Here is a 19,366-nt window from a genome sequence, read left to right as displayed (position 1 = left end):
AACACAGAGACATCACCACAGTACATGAATAATCAACTATCTTTATTCAGCTCTTACAGCATTGAAACACATAATGCTAGCAGCTGTGGCAGTTGATGACGCCTTAATTGTCTTCATCTGTTGGAAGAAATTAAAAAATATATAAGAAACAAAGGTAACCGGATAAAAAGTATGGATAAACATATTGAAGCGACAAACAATCAGCTATCCTCACCCTCTTCATCTTCTTCCTCGTCCTCATCCTCCTCCTCTTCATCTTCATCTGAGCTGAAGGTTCCATCAGGCAGGCTGTACACCCTAATTACTTGCTGTTAAGGACACACACACACAAAAAAAGTTATGGATTTATAATAACGTAGATTATAGCAGAAAAATACTTTGAAGTTGCCAAGGCGATTCCTACTGGCACAGCATTACAGCTAAAATTAGCACCATGCAGGTGTGTAAAACAGTACATTTCATTTCTACTCAAGATACGTTTATAATAAAGAATGTTTGATAGACATTTGGAGCTTCTTGCTGTGCTTCAGTATGTCAAATATCTCAATTTTACAATGCAACATCTTTCACTTTACCTTATTCGGGTCTTTGAGGATGAGGTATTTGCCCTCCTCCAGCTTGCGACAGATGTCGATCACACAGCGCAGGATGCCCCAAGCATTCTCCATGCTCAGGTTAATTTGGCTGGCAAACTCGTTGGGCTTGAACTGCTGTGTGCCAAGGACGACATGCCTAGACGAGTCCTTGACATGATAACGGGAGACATACCTAAAGAGAAAAGAACATGTAGTGAGAAATCAGACAGGACAAAGACTCAATACCAAAATAACAAATAATGTAGAGACGGTGGTATTGTACTCACCCTAATTTGAGGTACTCAGACCCCGCAAGAATAGCACAGCACGTCCAACGGGCCAATTTGTAGCTGTTGTTCTTCAGCTCTGTGGCCAAAACCGCTCCCCTCTGGGAATCCAGTTTCTGTCTCCAGTCCACTCCATTGCAGTACTGTACAGAGCAAAGAATTATATCACCTGTATCTCTGAAATGGCCAAATGCAATTATCCATCTCTCTTTTTGTATCTTACTCGGGAGTCCCACTCATTCAGGGTCTTGACATTGATGAAAGAGACTTCTCCGTTTGCTCCGGTCATCACTCCATCATGCTCACAGCGGACCATGAGGTCAATGTCATCCCCCAGCTTCCACCTCCGGTACCTAAGAATCAGTCAGGGAAGGTCACTATTTTGAATTCAGCATAATAGTTAGTAATGTCCCTTATAATAAATGTATTCTTCATTCTTAGGTTTTGTTCAAACAGCACTCAAATATGATTTGGTTTTTAAATAAAAAATTTAGACTCAAACACCATGTATATACTGTATCAAAAAAGAGTGAACGAGTCAATTTTAGGAGAACAATTCAATGTTACTGATCAGAATGAAATACATTTCCAATCAAATCTGATTTAAATCCACATATGGAAATAAGAAAAAGAAGAAAAAAAAGACAAGAAAATAAATAAAAAAAATGGGAAAAGAGTTTTGCTGCCTCACCTGTCTGAACAAAGATTTAAATAGTAAAAAAAAGAAATAATAATAATAATAATATATACATACACACTTATTTTATCTGCACATACCTGTAGGCAACAGATGCCACCTCACTCTTCTCCATGTCCTCCTCAACAAATGGGTTAGAATTGGGGAACTTGTACCTCTCTCCTCCCTGACACCAAATCAACAAAAATGCATTCATACAAATGTCTTTGTCTGAAACAGAATATGGATGTTAATGTATCATGTTAATGGCCGGTTTACTGTGGAAAAACACAAGCATACCATTCTAAGACACTGCTGGCTGAAGTTGTGGTTGATGTAGGTGGCCTCCATAGCCAGGTTTCGGGGGGAATTGAGGGAACTGCCCTCGTCCTGAGGCGGCTCATTCGCAGTCTCACTCACAGTAAGCAGGTCTACAAGGGAGAATGAGTTTAAGCTTTAAAACTTCACATTTATTACTTTATGCAGCAAAAACACAAATAACTGGTATATCAGGGCTTAACGGTTAAGATTTTTTCATAAGTAGTTAGAAGCTTTTAGGCCAATATTTTCAATGGCCCAACTGAAAAAAAATAAATAAAAATTGCCATTTATAAAAATTTTACTCCTTCCAAAATGTTAAATAATGAACGTGTGAGAGTTATAGGCTATATGACATGTTATAGCCAGGTATGACGGCGCTACTGCAACACGTCGCTGCAGATGAGCAGAATCTCTTCAGCAAGCCAATGTACAAACTAACGTAAATTAAACAAAGTTTGGTGTCACCGACGCTCAAAACACAATCATCTTCATTAAAAGTAGTGAGACTAAATGATCTTACCAGTGCTGATGCTGCTCTCTCTCCTATTGCTGTCTTTGTTCTTGAAATTAGCTGATGATAAATAAAATGCAGCTCATATCTGTTGCTTTCGTTGACGTGAACTGAGGAATTGAGGATCGGACTTATATTCGTTTTGCGGAGACACATTTATGTGGCCATGTGTAAATGGAACAGTTTTAACATATCAGATAGCTACCTGATCAGTAAAAACGCATGAAGTGACCAGGTGCAAACAGGCCCTTAGTATATTGGATCCGCGCAGCTCTTAAAGTGACAGCAGCCTACTAAACCTGCTGTTGTTAATAAAAAAAAGAGAAAGTTTCACTTCTCTTGACTGAATCACTTTTGTAACTAAGAATAAGTTGTTTTTGTATATATATTTGATTAATATACTATATTATACAATGTATGTATTTCTGATTTCTAGTGCTTGAAGTTTTTCAGGTAGGCCTATTTGTCTTTGTTCTATTGTAAATTTGTTTTCCTACTGCTGGTAATGAGTTTCTTTGGTATTATTTCATCACCATTTACTTGTCTTCAGTAAGCTTGAGAGTTTATTACTTAGTAATAAACTTAGTATTAGTTTTATTCGTGATATTCAAAATGGTGACAAGAATTATGAAATGTCAAGGTTATCAAAAATGTATCTCATAAAAATATTACTAAAAGCAATTATAACTACATTGTGATACATATCATTATAATGAAATAAAATCACTCATTTTGTGATATAAGATTTTGATCATATCTCCCACCCCTAGCAAAGACTATATAAAAAAAACAGTTGCAATTTCAACAAAACCTCATCGTTGTTAATTTGGTGACAAATTTAATTCTCCAGAATTTGCAGTGCTCAACAACTAGCAAGGCATAAAAAGTAAATTAATGAAAATGAATGCAATACTAGCTGGCACTCTCACACTGACCCTGGGGCAATCCTTATTGTTGAGCCCTGCATATCAAGACAAGTGCAAATTTATAATAATCCCTAGAGTTAAACCAGAATATGGCCAGCATCAAGACACTACGGCCTTTTGACAGCCATTAAAATGAGCAGCACTCAACTGAAGCACACGCTTACCAAAATCAGAGTTGTCTCTCTTGTCAAAAAAGAGCTTGTTGCCCACACGTTGAACGATGATATCCCAGGAGTTGACTGAGCGTGTGCAGCACATCAGAGTTGCCAGGATGGCATCGGTGGCAAACACATTGCCCTGGGTCTTTGCCAGCTGTGGATGAGTTGTGTTCAGAAAAAGCTCAATTAGCAATACCATTTATACTAGAAAAGACAGACACATCAATAAAGTGGTCAGACACCAGCAGCAATGACAAACGAAAGTGGGCGAGTGCAAGAGTGCTTCAGAGTACCTTGCGGATCACAGGGTCATCAGTGGTGGTCACGGTGTGAAAGATCCTCTTGATGCTCTTGAGTGGTTTCTCATTGCGTGTGGTGATGCGATCGAAAGCCTTGTCGTAGTACTCAAGAGCTCCACAGCACTCACTGAGAAAGAGAAGAACGAGAATGAAGTAGCAACAAACTCATATGAAATCTCGATGACATGAGTGATGTCAGAATGCTCACACGTCGATAGGGTCGGCCACATCCATGTATCTCATCTTCATGAGCCTGGGAAAGTCCATCTCTTCCTTCACCTCCCAGTCACTGCGCACCTCCACCGAGGAGTCCCTGGGCTTGAGCTGGGCCTGAGGTGACGGTAGATGTTTAACGATATTCAGGCAATTGAGAAACAGAAGAGTGAAAAGAACTGATACGTTCATACCAAGTTGATATTAAAACTCAATACTAAAACTGTCCATCTTGGTGGGGTCTTAAATGCAAATACAGTCAGTTTGTTTTAAAGTCATGCTGAAATAGATGTAGTGACAGATGTTTTCTTGGTATGTAGGGGACTTGTTTCTATCTATCGGTTGATGATTGGATTTTGAGATGTGGACATTGCACAAAGATTTATGAGCTTGAAGTCAATTGTGGAGCGGCAGAGTTTAAGCAGACTAAATGATTGGAGAAGTACAGTATACATTACAAGAGGAGTCTGTCATTTCGAGTTATGACATTTTGATTAAACATTAAAAGGTAGGGCTGCACGATAAAACAATACCGATAATTATCGCGATATAATTTTCCTCAATTTCAATAAAAGTTTGATAAGTGTTTAATATAATGTTATAACAATGCACATGCGTGTTGCAGTCTGTCGCACTGGTGCCAATACCAATTTGCCTACCTGATAAGCGCTGCCATTTCTGTTGCATATGAGAAACAGTAAAATGGCAAACGCACCAAAAGTGAAAAAAAAAAAAGAGCTGCTAGTTTGAACTACATCACACGAACCATTTATCAGCTCTGCACAAAACACACCACAGCATTTTAGAGCAAATGAGTAAAGCAAAAAGAGTTCTGCAGAGTTCTCCCATACAAACCACAAATTTAAATGCCTCGTGTCGTGATTTAAACTAGTTTAAAGCCAGATTAAACAGCACTGACATTCTCAACAACACTGACATGGAAAACAAGAGAAACATTGTGCCGCAATGATACAGTCAGAAGGCTCTTCAATCCACAAATCACCAACTGTATTTACTGTAGTAACACAAACTGTAACCACTAGAAATGTGATATATTCATATTAAGTTTTATTATATTATTAATGACATTAATGTATTAAAGGAGTAATTGAATATAATTACAGATTTTTTTGTCATTAAGCTATAGCAGTGTTTGTGCATTTGTATTATACTGAATTGTTAATTTTTTAAAGATGTTACTGTTTTTGTAAATGAACATAAATTTACATCTGTAATCAACTCAAGCTACTGCTACTGTCACTCAACTCAAGCTACTGTCAAATGTGTATTTCTAAGAGACAAAACATCTAATATTAATTTGTGAAATGTTTTGCAAGAGTTTGTCATGTTCTGATCATAAACAGTAGTCAGAGGATAAAACCACAATTAATGGTCTGGTTTCTACAACTTTTTTCTACAACTCAGGAGCAAAAATCTGACTTTAAACTGAAAACAAATAAAGATTTGACATCTATCGTGATAATTATCGATATCAACTGATAAGAAATTTTTTATTGTGATAATTTGTTGGCCATATCACCCAGCCTTATTACGAGGTCAAAAAGAAAGGAATATACATGGCTAAATCGTTCACAATAAGACCAATAACATGCATTTAAAAAAAGAAACTTTAAGTAAATGTAAAAAGACATGGATAAGAAATTTCACTGAGGGTATTAATAAAAAGAAAAACAACTCCTGAAATAAAAGATCATGCTAAAACATGATGGTAGTAATTATGGTAACCGAGTGCAAAAAATTGAGACCGAAATAAAACAAAATTAAAGTGGAGGTGAAATGCTGTGTGGCTGGAGATCAAAGAAAAGATGAAAAGAGATGAAAAGGATGCATTTGATACCTGAGACTTCTGATCCCACTTTTGCCGAACACCAAATTGCTTCTGAAATTTCTTCTGCAAGCGCATACGGTCCCTATTCAGAGAAAGATCAGGCTGAGTGTGTGTTGACTAGTTTATTTGTGTGCTTTTCCTACTGGGTAAGCAGAACTCACCTTTCTTTTTGCTTGGCGCTCTTAGGCAGGGTCTGCATGTTGAACTGAGTAAGGGTCCTGCGATCTTTGTCTCTCCGAAGATTCCTCTGCAGAACAGAAGCACAGAATAACAAAGACTTAGAAAAGAGAGAGCCATGGAGGATTGGAGAGAGGTTGGTGTAAGAGAGAAACAGCTTTAATGTTTAGAAAGCAGCTCTACCTGAGCGAATCGCATACGGTTTCGCTGATAGGCGGTCTTCTGAGTCTTGGCAGTATCCACCAACTGGAAGCTCGTTTCATCCTCCTCATGGAAATAAGCATACTGACTGCCGCCTCCAAACTGCGATGAGTATTTATCTACACAGAACAGAACAACAACAATTTTGACTGATAAGTGACTTAAGCAAAAAAGAAAGGTAATTTTGCTCACATGTCACAATTACAGTGGGTGAATAAAAATGAATGTGCAAACACTCACTTGTGTATCTCTTATCCTGGTAAGTTGCACCAGTCCAGTCAGCCACCTACATACAAAAATAATTGCAATTAACTTTTAGGGAATAAAATTAGTTTTGATAAATACAATTATGATAGTGCACATTTCAGAACATAATGTAATAAGGTTGGCCAGTGAATATTAACATGAATTTACCTTTCCCAGTCGGTCTCCTTTACTAAAAGGCTGGTAGGGCATGTCTTTAAACTTCTCAGGAACAGCACAAGGACCCCATCCTGACGGATTGTCCTGGATAACAGGTGCATGAAACTTTGCCATTGCCTAAAAAAAAAAAAAAAGTATATCCATAACATAAGACACCATTTAAGTACATTTCTATATAACAAATGTATCTACCAAATATTATCCCTTTTCTTATATTTGAGCACTGCCTTTACACTAGAAATTACCAACATATCAAGCACTAAAGGAATAATTTATGCAAGTAAAATTTTGTATTATTGCATATATATGTCACATTTATTAACAACAATGATGATATATAATACTAACAAAGGATGGACAATACAGTCTACTTTTTAGCAATAATAACAGTAAAAAAATAATAAAAAAAAGTCGGTGATGCCGGTTCCGGACACATGACCTAACGTCTCCTTCTCATTGGTCGGTGAGTATTCTTTTGACAGACGAAAAAGAAAAATAGAAATACACTACGAAAATAATCGTATTTTTCAAAATCCTGCGTGGAAGGTTCATAATGGAACTATTAATTCGTGTTTTATCGCGAAAAATAGCTTCGAATGTTCAAATCTATGATCATTGCCACGGCGCGCAGTTGCATCTCCACGGCCGTAGCGTGCGACATCCTCCAGCATTTTACAAGCGGCCATGATGAAAAGCCTCCCCGCTGACCAAGTCATACACATGTACTCATCCCTCTCCATTTTGACGTAGTTTATTTTTGTAAAAAGCAGAAGCTATTAATCTACGAAGATCGGTGACACGGTGTGAACAATGGGGTCTGAACGATCAACAGTAGCGAGGAAGGATTGAGCGCGTAAAAGCAGTTGAGCTGATGGATTTAGCAGTAGCGCACATGCTATACGAACATGCTTAACTGATCAGTCATTTGCCGCAGCTTAAGTTTTCCGTTCCTGACTGAAATAATAAAGCGTCTGAGATAATTTCACGCAAAACCTACCTTTACTGGAGTACGAATTCGTATTGATTCAAGGATGCACGACTACTCACAGAAGTGGTGACTCGGTGAGAGCCCGTGCCGTAAAGGAACGCGTCAGTCCAATTTTACGACATAAACAAAATAAAAGTCCGCCTGGTTTCCGGATATGGCCGAAATAAAAGCTCACACTCTGAGCTAGGTGATATGAAGAGGAACAATGATTTAGACTTTGCTTTCACAGTACGTTTTAATTAAAATGGTTTATATTTTAATGTTGTGTGTATGTAAAAACATTAGCCTGAAAGCACAAATCAGTTCATAATTTAAATGACTGTACATCACCATCTTTTTTATATAATGTTTAATGGCAGTGGGCTTGTTGTATTGTACAAAATTTCTGGAGATAATGTCAAGGCATAAATGGGAGGCTTCTGACATTTTCTAAGCAGTGTATTTTGTATTTAGTGTAAAATGTCAGTAGTAAAAGTCATATATATATATGCAAAAGCAAAAAAATAAAATGTCTGTTGAAAGTACATCTACACCACATATTCATTTGCAGTGTGTTTGCACTCTTATATTGTTTATCTTTTTTGAGCTCTCACTTTAAGAGACTTAATCACTTTTCTCACTTTATTAAGTTTATCCTGCTTTTTATGTAAAATTTGTCATCCTGACTACTAGGCCCATTGCATCAGAAACACTTCCTTCCCTCTATAAACACAGTGATATAAAAGCTAAATACCAGGCTGAGTTTGCATCTCAGACTGTGCAAAGAACTCTAGTAGTGTGAAAAAATTCATGCATTTATTCATAGGGAAGATACTCTGATCCAGAATAAGCAAACACACGCATGAGAGCGATGTTGAGAGCTCGGTTGAGTACACTATTCAGCGGATGGAGCCAGAATCAGGATTGCTGGCTGTCTGACACAAACACACAAAGATCCCATGGGACATGCTGACATTTCAATATAAATTGCGCGGTCTCTCTGTTCATTCAACATAAAACTAATGAAGGCATTCATGTACAGAACTTGTCAGAGATATAGATTGGTACTGTGTGAGTTGACAACTTTGAAGGGATACTTGCTGAGACATTCTGTATTAATTCCATTGAGGAAACAGACTCTACTGAACAATAGGAGACTACAGATTTAGACTGATGTGATCAACTCATTAAACTATGAGAATTAGCCTTTTGATCATCACTATAGGCACAGAAACAGTTTCTCTTTCCTGTAAGTACTGCTTTTCCACTGGGTTTAGTTAGATTTGGACCTCACTAATTCAGTTCCTTCCCTCATTAACCCAGATCGACCGGTGACGTGTTCTGGGGCTCCCTGATGCCGTCCCCCCCTGGCTTCCTGCACACATCTCAAAGAGCACCTGCTGAGTGCCGTCTCTTACATCATCAAACTATTTTAGTGGTTCTCTCTACTGGTATTTTTACATCTGTTCTGTTTTATGTGGATCGATAGAAATAAGGCATATTTACGCTCTTGGCCTCATTAGGAGGGATTGGGAGTCCATTTGATGTTTTAAGGAGCTGTTGCAGGCAGTGCTAATGAAAGGAAATGCTCTCTGGACTGAGCACCACTTTATTTAAGTTATGTGATGTTAGATATTGATATGTGTGTATTCTTTCCCTTATAATTGTAGCTACATCAGGGTCTGCAGTCACACGAGGAAAGCTATTACACACTGTAGCAAAAGCAACACATTTGTGAGTGTTACCTTAATACTGAGTGAGTGGGAACTGGGAAAGAATGTCAATGTTCATATTTTCATATTCTCTTTTATGTGCCAGCTTATGCCACACATGTGAAGCTCTTTGAAATTTTGAGCACTATAGATTTTGTACAGCAAGTGCGTCTTAATGTGACTTGCTGTGATTTGTTACTCATTTAGCAATGGCAATTTTGTCAGCAGCATGGCAACAGCATAGCTTTGAGGGGAAAAAACAGCCAATAAACTCTCAAACTAAGTGTTGTATAAAAGATGAAACCTTTGACATTTGTATTTCTGTTTGTATTTCTAACGTTTAATTGAAACAGAAACCAGTGAAAACCGTATTATGTGTACTCTGACTTCTTTTTCACTTCATTGTCAGTAAAATGATAAAGTGAAGTCTGCTGTATGGCCTTCAAATACGAACAAATGTTTGAATGTGATTATGGAAAGAGCAAAAGTACATGATGAAACCATGATTTGATAGCAAACGCCTTTTAGAATAGTGACCATTCTAAGAGTGTCAATGGACTACTTACACAACTACTTCCGCGTTCTAGTACATATCGGATGTTTCCGGTTAGAGCGTTCAGCGCACCTGAGAATGCAGATTATCACTATGTTTTATGGCTGCCAATTGATTACAACAATGAATAATGATCTCTGTATTAATTAGCTTGAACCTGCTGAAATGTTCCTATATATTTTCTTTCCAACTGCATTCTGAATAATAAATAGCTAAATATATTTATCCACTAAGCTGCAGCAGTCCTAGGGGAGAGCGGGGCACAACCTAACACATTTTGGTTTTGGCTCAATTATTAAAAAAATAATTAAGTTAGATTAATCTTTTTTATTTTTACACAAGCAACATACACATCTCTGCAACAAATAAACACTTTAAGTTTTTTTCTAGGACCTACCATTTTCGTACAGTTGCACTGAAAGTGACAGAAGTGCAAATGTTACAACTTACCCCATATGCAGGGTTAATTGTAACAGACAGAGGGGTTAGTTAACACTTGTGTGTAACACACATAATTCAGTACTATTTTATCTGTATAGTTTGATATTGTTTTTCCATCTGTATAGATAGATATCCATACATCCATCCCTCATCCAATCATCCTTTCTTTTATGGATCAATATCATGGATAGAGATATAGGAAAGGGCTGCACAGTTTTGCAATAAATAAATAAATAAATAAATATAGCCTATATCAAATATTGTAATTGCAATTTAATTATATTTGTGTGTGGCAGCTGCATGCAAAATTATTATTATTAATAATAATAGTAATAATAATAAAAACGAGCTCAAAATTTCACATTTGAAAGGGTGTATTGCATGAAAAAAGGCTATATTTGTAATAAATAAACAAGTGATCAATGCATAGTAAACAAATGTGGAAAAAAATCATACTTTGACATTTAAATTCCAACATTGTTTGTGAAAGTCCAACAAAGTTAAATGTGGCAAAGTAAATATATAAATAAATACTCAAACCTGAAAAGTTCTGTGGCTCCCTGTTTTCATTTCATTATCGTTGTAAACTTGGAGGCTTAGTCGTAACACTGTGCTATATATATACAACTAAGCCCGCTGTGTAAAAATATTTTAAGCCTATAACAGTTGCTAGGAGTTGCTGATATGTTTCAAAATGGTGCTGTTTTAGCCATAGACAGTATATATAGCCAACATAGTGATTAAGGTAATAAAGTTAGATTTGGTGGCGTACGGTAGGCCGAAAAAAAAAACGAACAAATGTAGCCTACTTATGGTTTCAAAACACTATTTATCCAGAATCTTCACGAAATCTTATCAAAACTTTCCACAAATCGGCAGGAGACCGTCTTCTGGCAGCGAGAGAAAATAAACTGAAACACAACATGCTTGACCCTAACTAACAATGTAAAAGGTCCGTGTTACATTTAACCCCGCGTTAGGTTGTGCCCCGCGCTCCCCTATATGCTCGTCTTCTCATTAACAGTTTTTTTTTTCTCTTTCTGACATTCATACCTGTTGGGTTTACATTTTTAAATGAAATTGACTGATAAAAGGATTGTTTGTGTGCGCTGGTGTTTATTCCAGTCTTTTAAAATAGGCCTATTTGAATGAATGAATGCTCGCGAGGTGCCTATAACGATGTTAAATAGGTTAGGCTATTTAATCAATAATGTACACAGGGTAGAGGAGAATGACAGTCAACTACTTTGAATATTATGGCATTTTAGGCATAGGCCTAAACATGTAACTAGTGATAAGAGTGACATTGAAAAAAGACACAGAATGGTTAAAATATTTAATCCAAATAAATAAATGTTCGTGGTTCGTACTGATGATAGTCATTACATCTGTTCTCATACACTTCAGCGTCGCAGTCAGGTCACTAGTTTAGACGAACACTGTGGTGAAATAATGGCATATTTGTAACACACGCTGCTTTCTCAGATCGGCTTGGGTTGGATTAAAACTTCATGTTCCGATATGTTTGGAAAATCCTGCACACGGTAAACATCATAATATCCCTTTTCCTGTCAATAAAAATTGCCAAATTTTTAAATCTTATTGAGGACGGGACACTCATTTTAGGTGGCATTTGTTCAACTCATTGACCACAGTATAACCGGACATAAGTGAGACTTACTATTTCCAAACGGAAGTGCGTCACGAAGCTCAGTGCAAGTTGTCCATTATAAGAGATCTTGCTCACCAGACAACTGAATGTGACTAAATACTGACAACTTTTTCTGGATAATATTGCAATAAATCAGACATGACATTGCAAAATAAGACAAATCTTGGTTCACAAGATCAAATAGTTTAATCGTAACAATCTAAAATAGGAGGTTTTTGACCTGTCTAGGTATTTAAATGAAGTCCATCTACATTAGACATACATGTCATATTCCATATTAAGAGCATACTATAACATAATAAAAACTGTTGACATGGAATCCGTTTTATCCGTTTTTATAGAGATAAATCAAAGCTGACGGCTGGTGAGGTGTGAGATCAGAGATTTGACAGATGAAGTTATCACTGTCCACAGTTGGCTGCAGGGGGATAATAGGTGCAAAGAACCAATCAGACATCAACTGATTAAGAGTAATGGAAGTGTCTTGAGCAGAGCCAGTGAGGAAAGGTCAACACAGGCACACAAACATTTACAAACCAGAATGAAAGTGTTTCCTCCTCTGGGTGTGTGTTTCAGATATTCCCTATATTGTGGGGACAAAATGTCACCACAAGCATAGTAACAACAGAAATGTTTGACATTGTGGGGACATTTTTTGGTCCCCATGAGGTAAACAGCTTATAAATCAGGGTTCCTCAAATCCGGCCCTGGAAGGCCACTGCCCTGGAGAATTTAGCTCAAACTCTGATCAAACCTGTGATTTTCTAGTGATCCTGAAGATCTTGATTAGCTTGCTCAGGAGTGTTTGATCAGGGTTGGAGCTAAACTCTGCAGGGCAGTGGCCAATGTACTATAAGTCCCGCCTCCTAAGTAAAAGAGCCAGTCGATAATTGGTAAAGTTATTGGTCACTGCAGCTGCCTTTAGAAGCTCCGGTTGCTATAGAAACAGTCACACAAAATTATTATTATTATTATTATATTTTTTTTTTTTGGTCATGATTTGAGTGTTTAGAAACAAAATTTATGATACAGTTTTTTTCAGATTTCATTGGTGATTTCAAATATGAAATTTAATCGTAAGCATGGAGAACAGCTTTGGAATTTGATTATTAGAAGTAAATTCCTATGTACACTACCAGTGAACTACACAATAATTCACATACTCAGAATTAGGAACATATGTTTTCTTTATAAATCAATATTTTTAAACAATGTAAGTTTATAAGACAGTAGGCTATATAATGTGAAAATGTATTTAATAGGCTACTCAATCAAAAGAGTAAACACAACTACAAGCAAAGTATACAGTACTTTATTTTACTTTTAAGTAGGCCTATAGGCCAAATATACTAAGACTTCTCTGTCAGTATAAGTGAAGAATACTTAAGTGTAATTTAAAGTACATTTCTGATAAGACATAACAAGTAGACTGAAATTATACTTTCTAAATCTTTGTTTGAAAGATGTAATCTTTAATTGTTTTGCACAGCCCCAGCCTTTAAACGTTTTTTTTATTTTTATGTGATGGCTATGCAAATATTGTCTATGGGTGTAGATCCAAAATATAATTTGTTGTGGGTGTATGGGATGGCCTAGATGACTGTGAGATTTCCCTGCATCAAATTTTGTCCCAGTCCGGCTCTGCATATCATCACTTTCTTCTTTCCATCTTTCACTTTCTCAACTACTTTGATTCTCCAACCACCCACTTAATATATTGCCACATGAAACTTTCTTTCTCCTTGTCTTTAGCTGGCAGCCTTTTGGTCTCTAAGCAACATGACTCACGTCCGCTGAGACTAGAGTGAAGTTGTCTAGTTGCAAAGTGTATGTGATTTAGAATTTGGATTTTTATCTCTCTCTAACTTCCATTTTGGTTCACATGTAAATTCTTATTATTTTTGTTTCTATTTATTCATGGTGTTAAATTGAAATGAAGCTTTTCAGAACAGCATCGGCAGACAATGAATAACTTTTGAGTTGAAATGAACAAACATACAGTAATGAGGGAGTATGTGGGGAGTAAGAGTCTTCTGAGACCCTCACCCTTCTGATGTACCTTCCCATAAGAGCCACTAAGCCTCTGTGGTTCTAATGAAGGACAATTCAATCAATCCTTGCAGCTCTAGGGTTGCTGTGGTCTGCAAATACTCAAGCTGCTGGGAGACAAGATACCTTGAGTGCTCTCTCAGTATGTGTTACTGAGAGGCAGCAAATTAGAGGTGGTGACATTTAATTAGGCTCTTTTGGTGGAGCATCTCGCAGAACTCATGAAGGATTGCAATAAGGGTAGATGAGCTGTTTTACATCTTGGTCTGTCATTCATTTCCAGGTTGCCCACAGGTCGCACAGCAGTACGCTGTACCTCGCTAAAAGCCAAGGGAGCTTCAGAGCCACTACGGTAATTCAGTTATTACCACCACTGGCATGGTGAGGATTTATTAAAAATGTATCACTATGTAATGAGAATAATGTTTAGAGTGAGAGGTAAACATATTTCTGCGTTTGGACACATGTCTGTTTCTGCACCTGTTTCACCAAAAGCGAGTCCTTAACAAAACAAATATAAATTATATATTTGTGCAGAAATGTAGCATAATGGCATGATTGGTGTAATTTGTCTCACAAAGAAAGATATCTAGGCTACACCTGCAAAGATAGAAGATAAATTAATATTAATGCAGCCTCAATTTTCAAAGTGTTTTTGAGGATCTGCCTAGGAGAAAAATCCAAATAACCTTTGAGATAACCGTGAAGAAAAAATTAGCATGCAGCTCAGATTGAGGTAACATCCTCTGCGGGCTCGACATCCTGCACGTATTACACCTGCTTTAGCAAGAATGAAAGAATTTATACTTGAGTGGAAAGAATAATTGAGTTGTTGGCTGCTCTCCAGTGTTCGAGGATTGAAATGATCAACAGCTGCTGTGTATTAAAGGCCTCCATGAAGCTTTTCTTCCTGTAGCACACCTGTTCTTTCTTGTGTGTTTTGCTGCAGTCATACCCATCAACAGGACTATCTGTAGCACTAAATGCCATTAATTTTTGTGCAATATTTTTGAGAAGTGAGGAAGCGTGACACATTATGGCACCCAGACCAATGACTGATGCACTGTTTATACAGGAAGCAAAAATTGCTTCTTTTTTCCCTATCTGACTCAAATCAGGTCAATTTATTTTATAGTCTGAACTAGTGTTGTCACAAAACTGGAATTTCCAGCTTCACTACGATACCTTGAAAATGTCAAAATTCGATAACATTTTTGATACCACGAGGGAAACTGCCAATATAGACTAAAGTGGACTATTAAAATAAAGTGTTACCAAAAATATGGGGGCCACGTGTTAAGAGTGACATTTCGGTGCCATTTCTTACCCTGCAGAGAAATAGGCAGTTAGATGTCAACCGTCATGCTTGTGTTTAAACCCATTAAACTCCACACAATACACTTCAGGGCTTACAGTACGAGAGCTTGACCTCCAGCTCTGCTATTTTTCTGTTTCTTGAATCTTCACTCCTCCGCTTTGTCTTTGTCCATCTTTCATGTCATGATACAGCTTCAGGAAGTGTGTGTATACTTGGTTTCCAAGAATCCTGCAAAGCTCTTCTTTTTTTCATCTATTCCCCAACACTGGAGTAATGAAATTACACAAAAGAAGAAAGGGGTTCAGGGAGTTTGTACGCATTTAATTGAAAGAGAAATTACTAGACCTTTCTTGCTGGCTGATGAAGCAGCCCACAATTTCAGAGATATCCTCGCTATAATTGGCCAGTGAGTCACTCCACTGAAAAATGGCTGGATAGATTAATTAGGAAATGTGTTATTAGGAACAATGTGATCTGAACAACCACACTAAATGAGTAATGACAACATCAATTATTTCAAAATACTTTTTTTATTGTATGTTTTTAAAGATAATACTGTGGATGTTATTTATTTATTTATTTATTGGTCTGACGCTTAATTCAACTAATCAGTTCATTTAGAGCACTAATGTCTAAATGGGTGGATCAAGTAAGGAAGGCATTGCTAAAAGCAGCTTGGCCGTGTCTCTGAGCCATATACACCGAACACCTTCATATAAAAACTTGTCAAGATGTCAAGACTTAACATCGACCAGACCTACAGATTTGCTTGGGGTGCTGCAACTCTTATTACTATTTATTATTGGGTTTAAAAAAAGAAACAGCAAGACATTGACATTGATTGACTGCTTTAATTGCCTTAAGTCTATGATGTGAAGGACTATTGATTTCACTTTCCTCTTCATTTCCATCATTACTTCAGGTTTAAAAGGCCTGAATTGGCTGGCGTCCTTGGCTGGCGTTGGGCGATCACTGGCTAGTTCATGCTTAAACGTCTCCCTCAAAAGAAAAAGAATACACACAAACAAGTGCATGGCTATGTAATGTTCCACTCATGGTACTCAGTATGGTTTCTATTATGTCAAGCTAAATTTAGTTGCAGGTCATTTGTTAAATAATAAAAAACAGGTTCAATTGTGCCTGTTTTCAATGCCTGCAGTGTTGTTCTTAGAAAGCAGATTTTTGAGGAATTTATTTGTTAAAGTTCTCTTCTTTTCTGATCAATGTCATAATTATTATTTATTTTAGCTATACGATCAAATGCAAACAACAACAAAAAATCCAGCAGCTATGATTAAAAAAAAACTAATGAAATAGTATGTCTGGGCCTCTAGGCCAACAATAATTCTAATTTGAAGAAATAAAAACAAATAACAATATGAACAAAGCACACAAAGCACAGTCACAGAGACAAAATATTTATTTATATATATAAATCTAGAATTTGGTACATTTCAGACTACACACACTTAATCTTACACAAAATGCACCCTTCAGTGTTAGCAAAACTGTTTAAAGAGACCTGTTTAGTACCCAAGTACGTGGACACAGACAAATGTGTGGTCACATTTACTGTTGTTTGGCAAATTTTCGAAGGCAAAATCCAGTTATTTCAGTAGGAATCCATGTGATGAGGAGTTTTGCGTGAGGGCGAAAGATTTTCGTGATGGGTTCAAGCTAGTCACGCAAATTCACTGCGTTGACCAAGAGAAAGCTGCTGGTTTGAAAGTGACTTCTGTGTGAGCTTTGATTCATACATTAAGCAACTGACAATAGACAATTGACTTTTTTGCCGCAAAATGTATTTAATGTGCACCTTAACAAACCTCAAGGGGGGGCGATAGAGTTACCTCCAGGTGTCGCTGACATTAAAATGTATGTGTTGGTTATTATTCTGGTAAGTGGTATAAACATACTAACTTTAATAGGATTTTTCCATTGGCTTTTGGATTATTGCAGAAAACAAGCTCTTTTGTGACCAACAAAATTTTATGATTCTTAGATGTATTGTTCGGCATGATAATCTTAAAGGAGAACTCCGGTCAATTTTAACATTGAGCTAATTTTTTTGTAAATTTGGAGTGCTGTCAATACAGAGAACAACGACAAAAATCGGTGTTGCCTACACCGTGTTATCCTCTTTTTAAAATTTGCACCCTGTTGACTTAAATGGGGCAAGTTTTAAACCTGCTTTTAGCCTCTTAACATCCTTGATGTGTCATTACAAGTGCACAGCCATTGTGAGTGATTCCTTCAGAGTGAACACGGGTGAATCTGACTGCAGTAGATGTGAAAGATATGAATAAAAATGATGTTATTTCAGCCAGCGCACATACCTGTATTTACATCCTGTTTTCGGTCGAAGTCCATAGTAATCGATTGTCGAGTTCACGCGCATTGGTTTAGTACCTATGATCACGCGCGTGAACTCGACAGTCGATTACTATGGACTTCGAAATTGCAAATTTTAAAAAGAGGATAACATGGTGTAGGCAACACCGTTTTTTGTCGTTGTTCTCTGTATTGACAGCACTCCAAATGTACAAAAAAATGAGCTCAATGTTAAAATTGACCGGAGTTCTCCTTTAACAAGCACACTTGTGCTTCAATTAATTTTGAAGCCTAAATACAATCGTAAGCTTAACATAGGCTATAAATCAGGGGTGTCCAAACTCGATCCTGGATCTGCAGAGTTTAGCTCAAACTTACCTTTAACAAACATACCTTGATTAGCTGGTTCAGGTGTGTTTAATTGAGGTTGGTGCTGGACTCTTCAGGACAGTGGCCCTCCAAGGAGCAGGACTGGACACCCATGATCTAAACCACAGTCGCATGACTCACTAAGCCACTAAATATCACTCAACTTTTTTAGTCTTTATTAAAAAAATGAAAATTTAAACTTTTGCCTTAAAGTTTCAATTAGAATAGTTTGCAAACACAATGAGGTTATATATATATATACCACATGGAAAATATATATTTTTATATATATATATATATATATATATATATATATATATATATATATATATATATTTTTTTTTTTTTTTTTTTTTTAAGTACTCAAAAATGAACTTCTGGGCAAATGTTTGATTAAGAATGTAGAAATATAAAATATGAATGAAATATATAACCTAACCCTAACATCAAATATTGATATATAAAATGCCAAATGTAAACATTATACTTTCAAGTTTAAAATGTAGCAGCAATCAGGGCTCCGAATCTGTTCAATGAACGAGAACAAACGAATGAAATTTGGACAGGAACATAACCAGAAAAGGAAACAAAATCGAATTTAATCGTTTTGAACAGACACAATTATTTGAAAAGGCCATTAACCGGTTATTAAGGTTATTTTATCATTCTGTTAAATATTTTAATTTGCCAGTCAACCAATCACAAATTCAAATAGTAGGCTAGGCTACTGTGCAAATGTGATAATTGAGGCATAGCCAATTTCAACGTGAGTGAAATGCCCGCGCTCAGCTGTCAAGTCATAGGTAGCCTAAAAGTCGCAATGGTGCGCTGGCGTTAGTTTGTATATGCTACTGTATATGTCACCAAATGTCAAACAATTAGGCCTACATTTCAGTGAAAATGAATAGCAGGTAATTGGCAACTTTTTGTTTTTGAAACCAGCGAAAATTGCAGGATAGTGTAGAACACTGATTCACACAATGTCACATCATGCACTTAAAGCGCTTTTGTGAACGGAGGAAACAAAATAAAATAACGGAGGAAACAGAATAAAACTAAATATATAAAACTAATATATAGGCCTATACGCAAAATATAGGCTATTTCACTTAAATAATTACAGATTAACAAAATGAAAGGAAAATTTTTGCTGGCCTCATATGCGACGGGATCCAAAGTTCACGTAAAGGAAACCGAGACGGCAGAAAACGGCATCGTGCTTGTTTTCTGTATTTTACAAAAACTATATAGTTTTGAATCATTTTTTTATTTTTTTTTGCTTCCATCCATATGACCATACGGAGTAACAGGTCCATCAGAAGGACAAAAATTCCTGTG

The 19,366-nt window shown here is 36.7% G+C and overlaps 1 protein-coding gene across 4 annotated transcripts; it reads right to left on the bottom strand.

Annotated features, from left to right (window-relative positions):
* Positions 1-23: 23 nt before the first annotated feature.
* eif3d (eukaryotic translation initiation factor 3, subunit D) lies at positions 24-7,756 on the bottom strand. 4 transcript variants are annotated; one of them, XM_084124624.1, is made up of 17 exons: positions 7,664-7,756; positions 6,608-6,733; positions 6,434-6,479; positions 6,176-6,312; positions 5,977-6,062; positions 5,825-5,897; positions 3,962-4,083; positions 3,748-3,880; positions 3,461-3,608; positions 2,380-2,430; positions 1,839-1,969; positions 1,640-1,725; positions 1,086-1,215; positions 863-1,005; positions 576-768; positions 215-308; positions 24-117 (listed from the first exon to the last, which is right to left on the bottom strand). In XM_084124624.1, exons 2-17 carry the CDS (start codon positions 6,728-6,730, stop codon positions 104-106), a joined length of 1,710 nt encoding a protein of 569 aa, XP_083980750.1. In that variant the 5' UTR covers positions 6,731-6,733; positions 7,664-7,756; the 3' UTR covers positions 24-103. The 4 variants fall into 4 exon arrangements, with proteins under 4 accessions (XP_083980750.1, XP_083980749.1, XP_083980752.1 ...); XM_084124623.1 differs by having other exon boundaries at positions 7,614-7,737; XM_084124626.1 differs by lacking the exon at positions 2,380-2,430.
* Positions 7,757-19,366: the final 11,610 nt, after the last annotated feature.

This window comes from Abramis brama (assembly GCF_963993115.1).
Source record: "Abramis brama genome assembly, chromosome: 1".
Lineage (NCBI taxonomy): Eukaryota > Metazoa > Chordata > Actinopteri > Cypriniformes > Leuciscidae > Abramis > Abramis brama.
The sequence above is the reverse complement of the archived record's forward strand: the minus strand, read 5'-3'. Positions and strand labels throughout refer to the sequence as shown.

Bases quoted from the DNA above. Each gene is read 5' to 3' on its own strand.
- eif3d (XM_084124624.1), bottom strand. From the start codon at position 6,730: ATGGCAAAGTTTCATGCACCTGTTATCCAGGACAATCCGTCAGGATGG. The intron at 1,726-1,838 runs GTATGCTTGTGT...ATTTGGTGTCAG, and splicing joins GCCAGCAGTGTCTTAGAATG to GGAGGAGAGAGGTACAAGTT. The intron at 309-575 runs GTAAAGTGAAAG...TGTCCTTAACAG, and splicing joins TCCTCAAAGACCCGAATAAG to CAAGTAATTAGGGTGTACAG.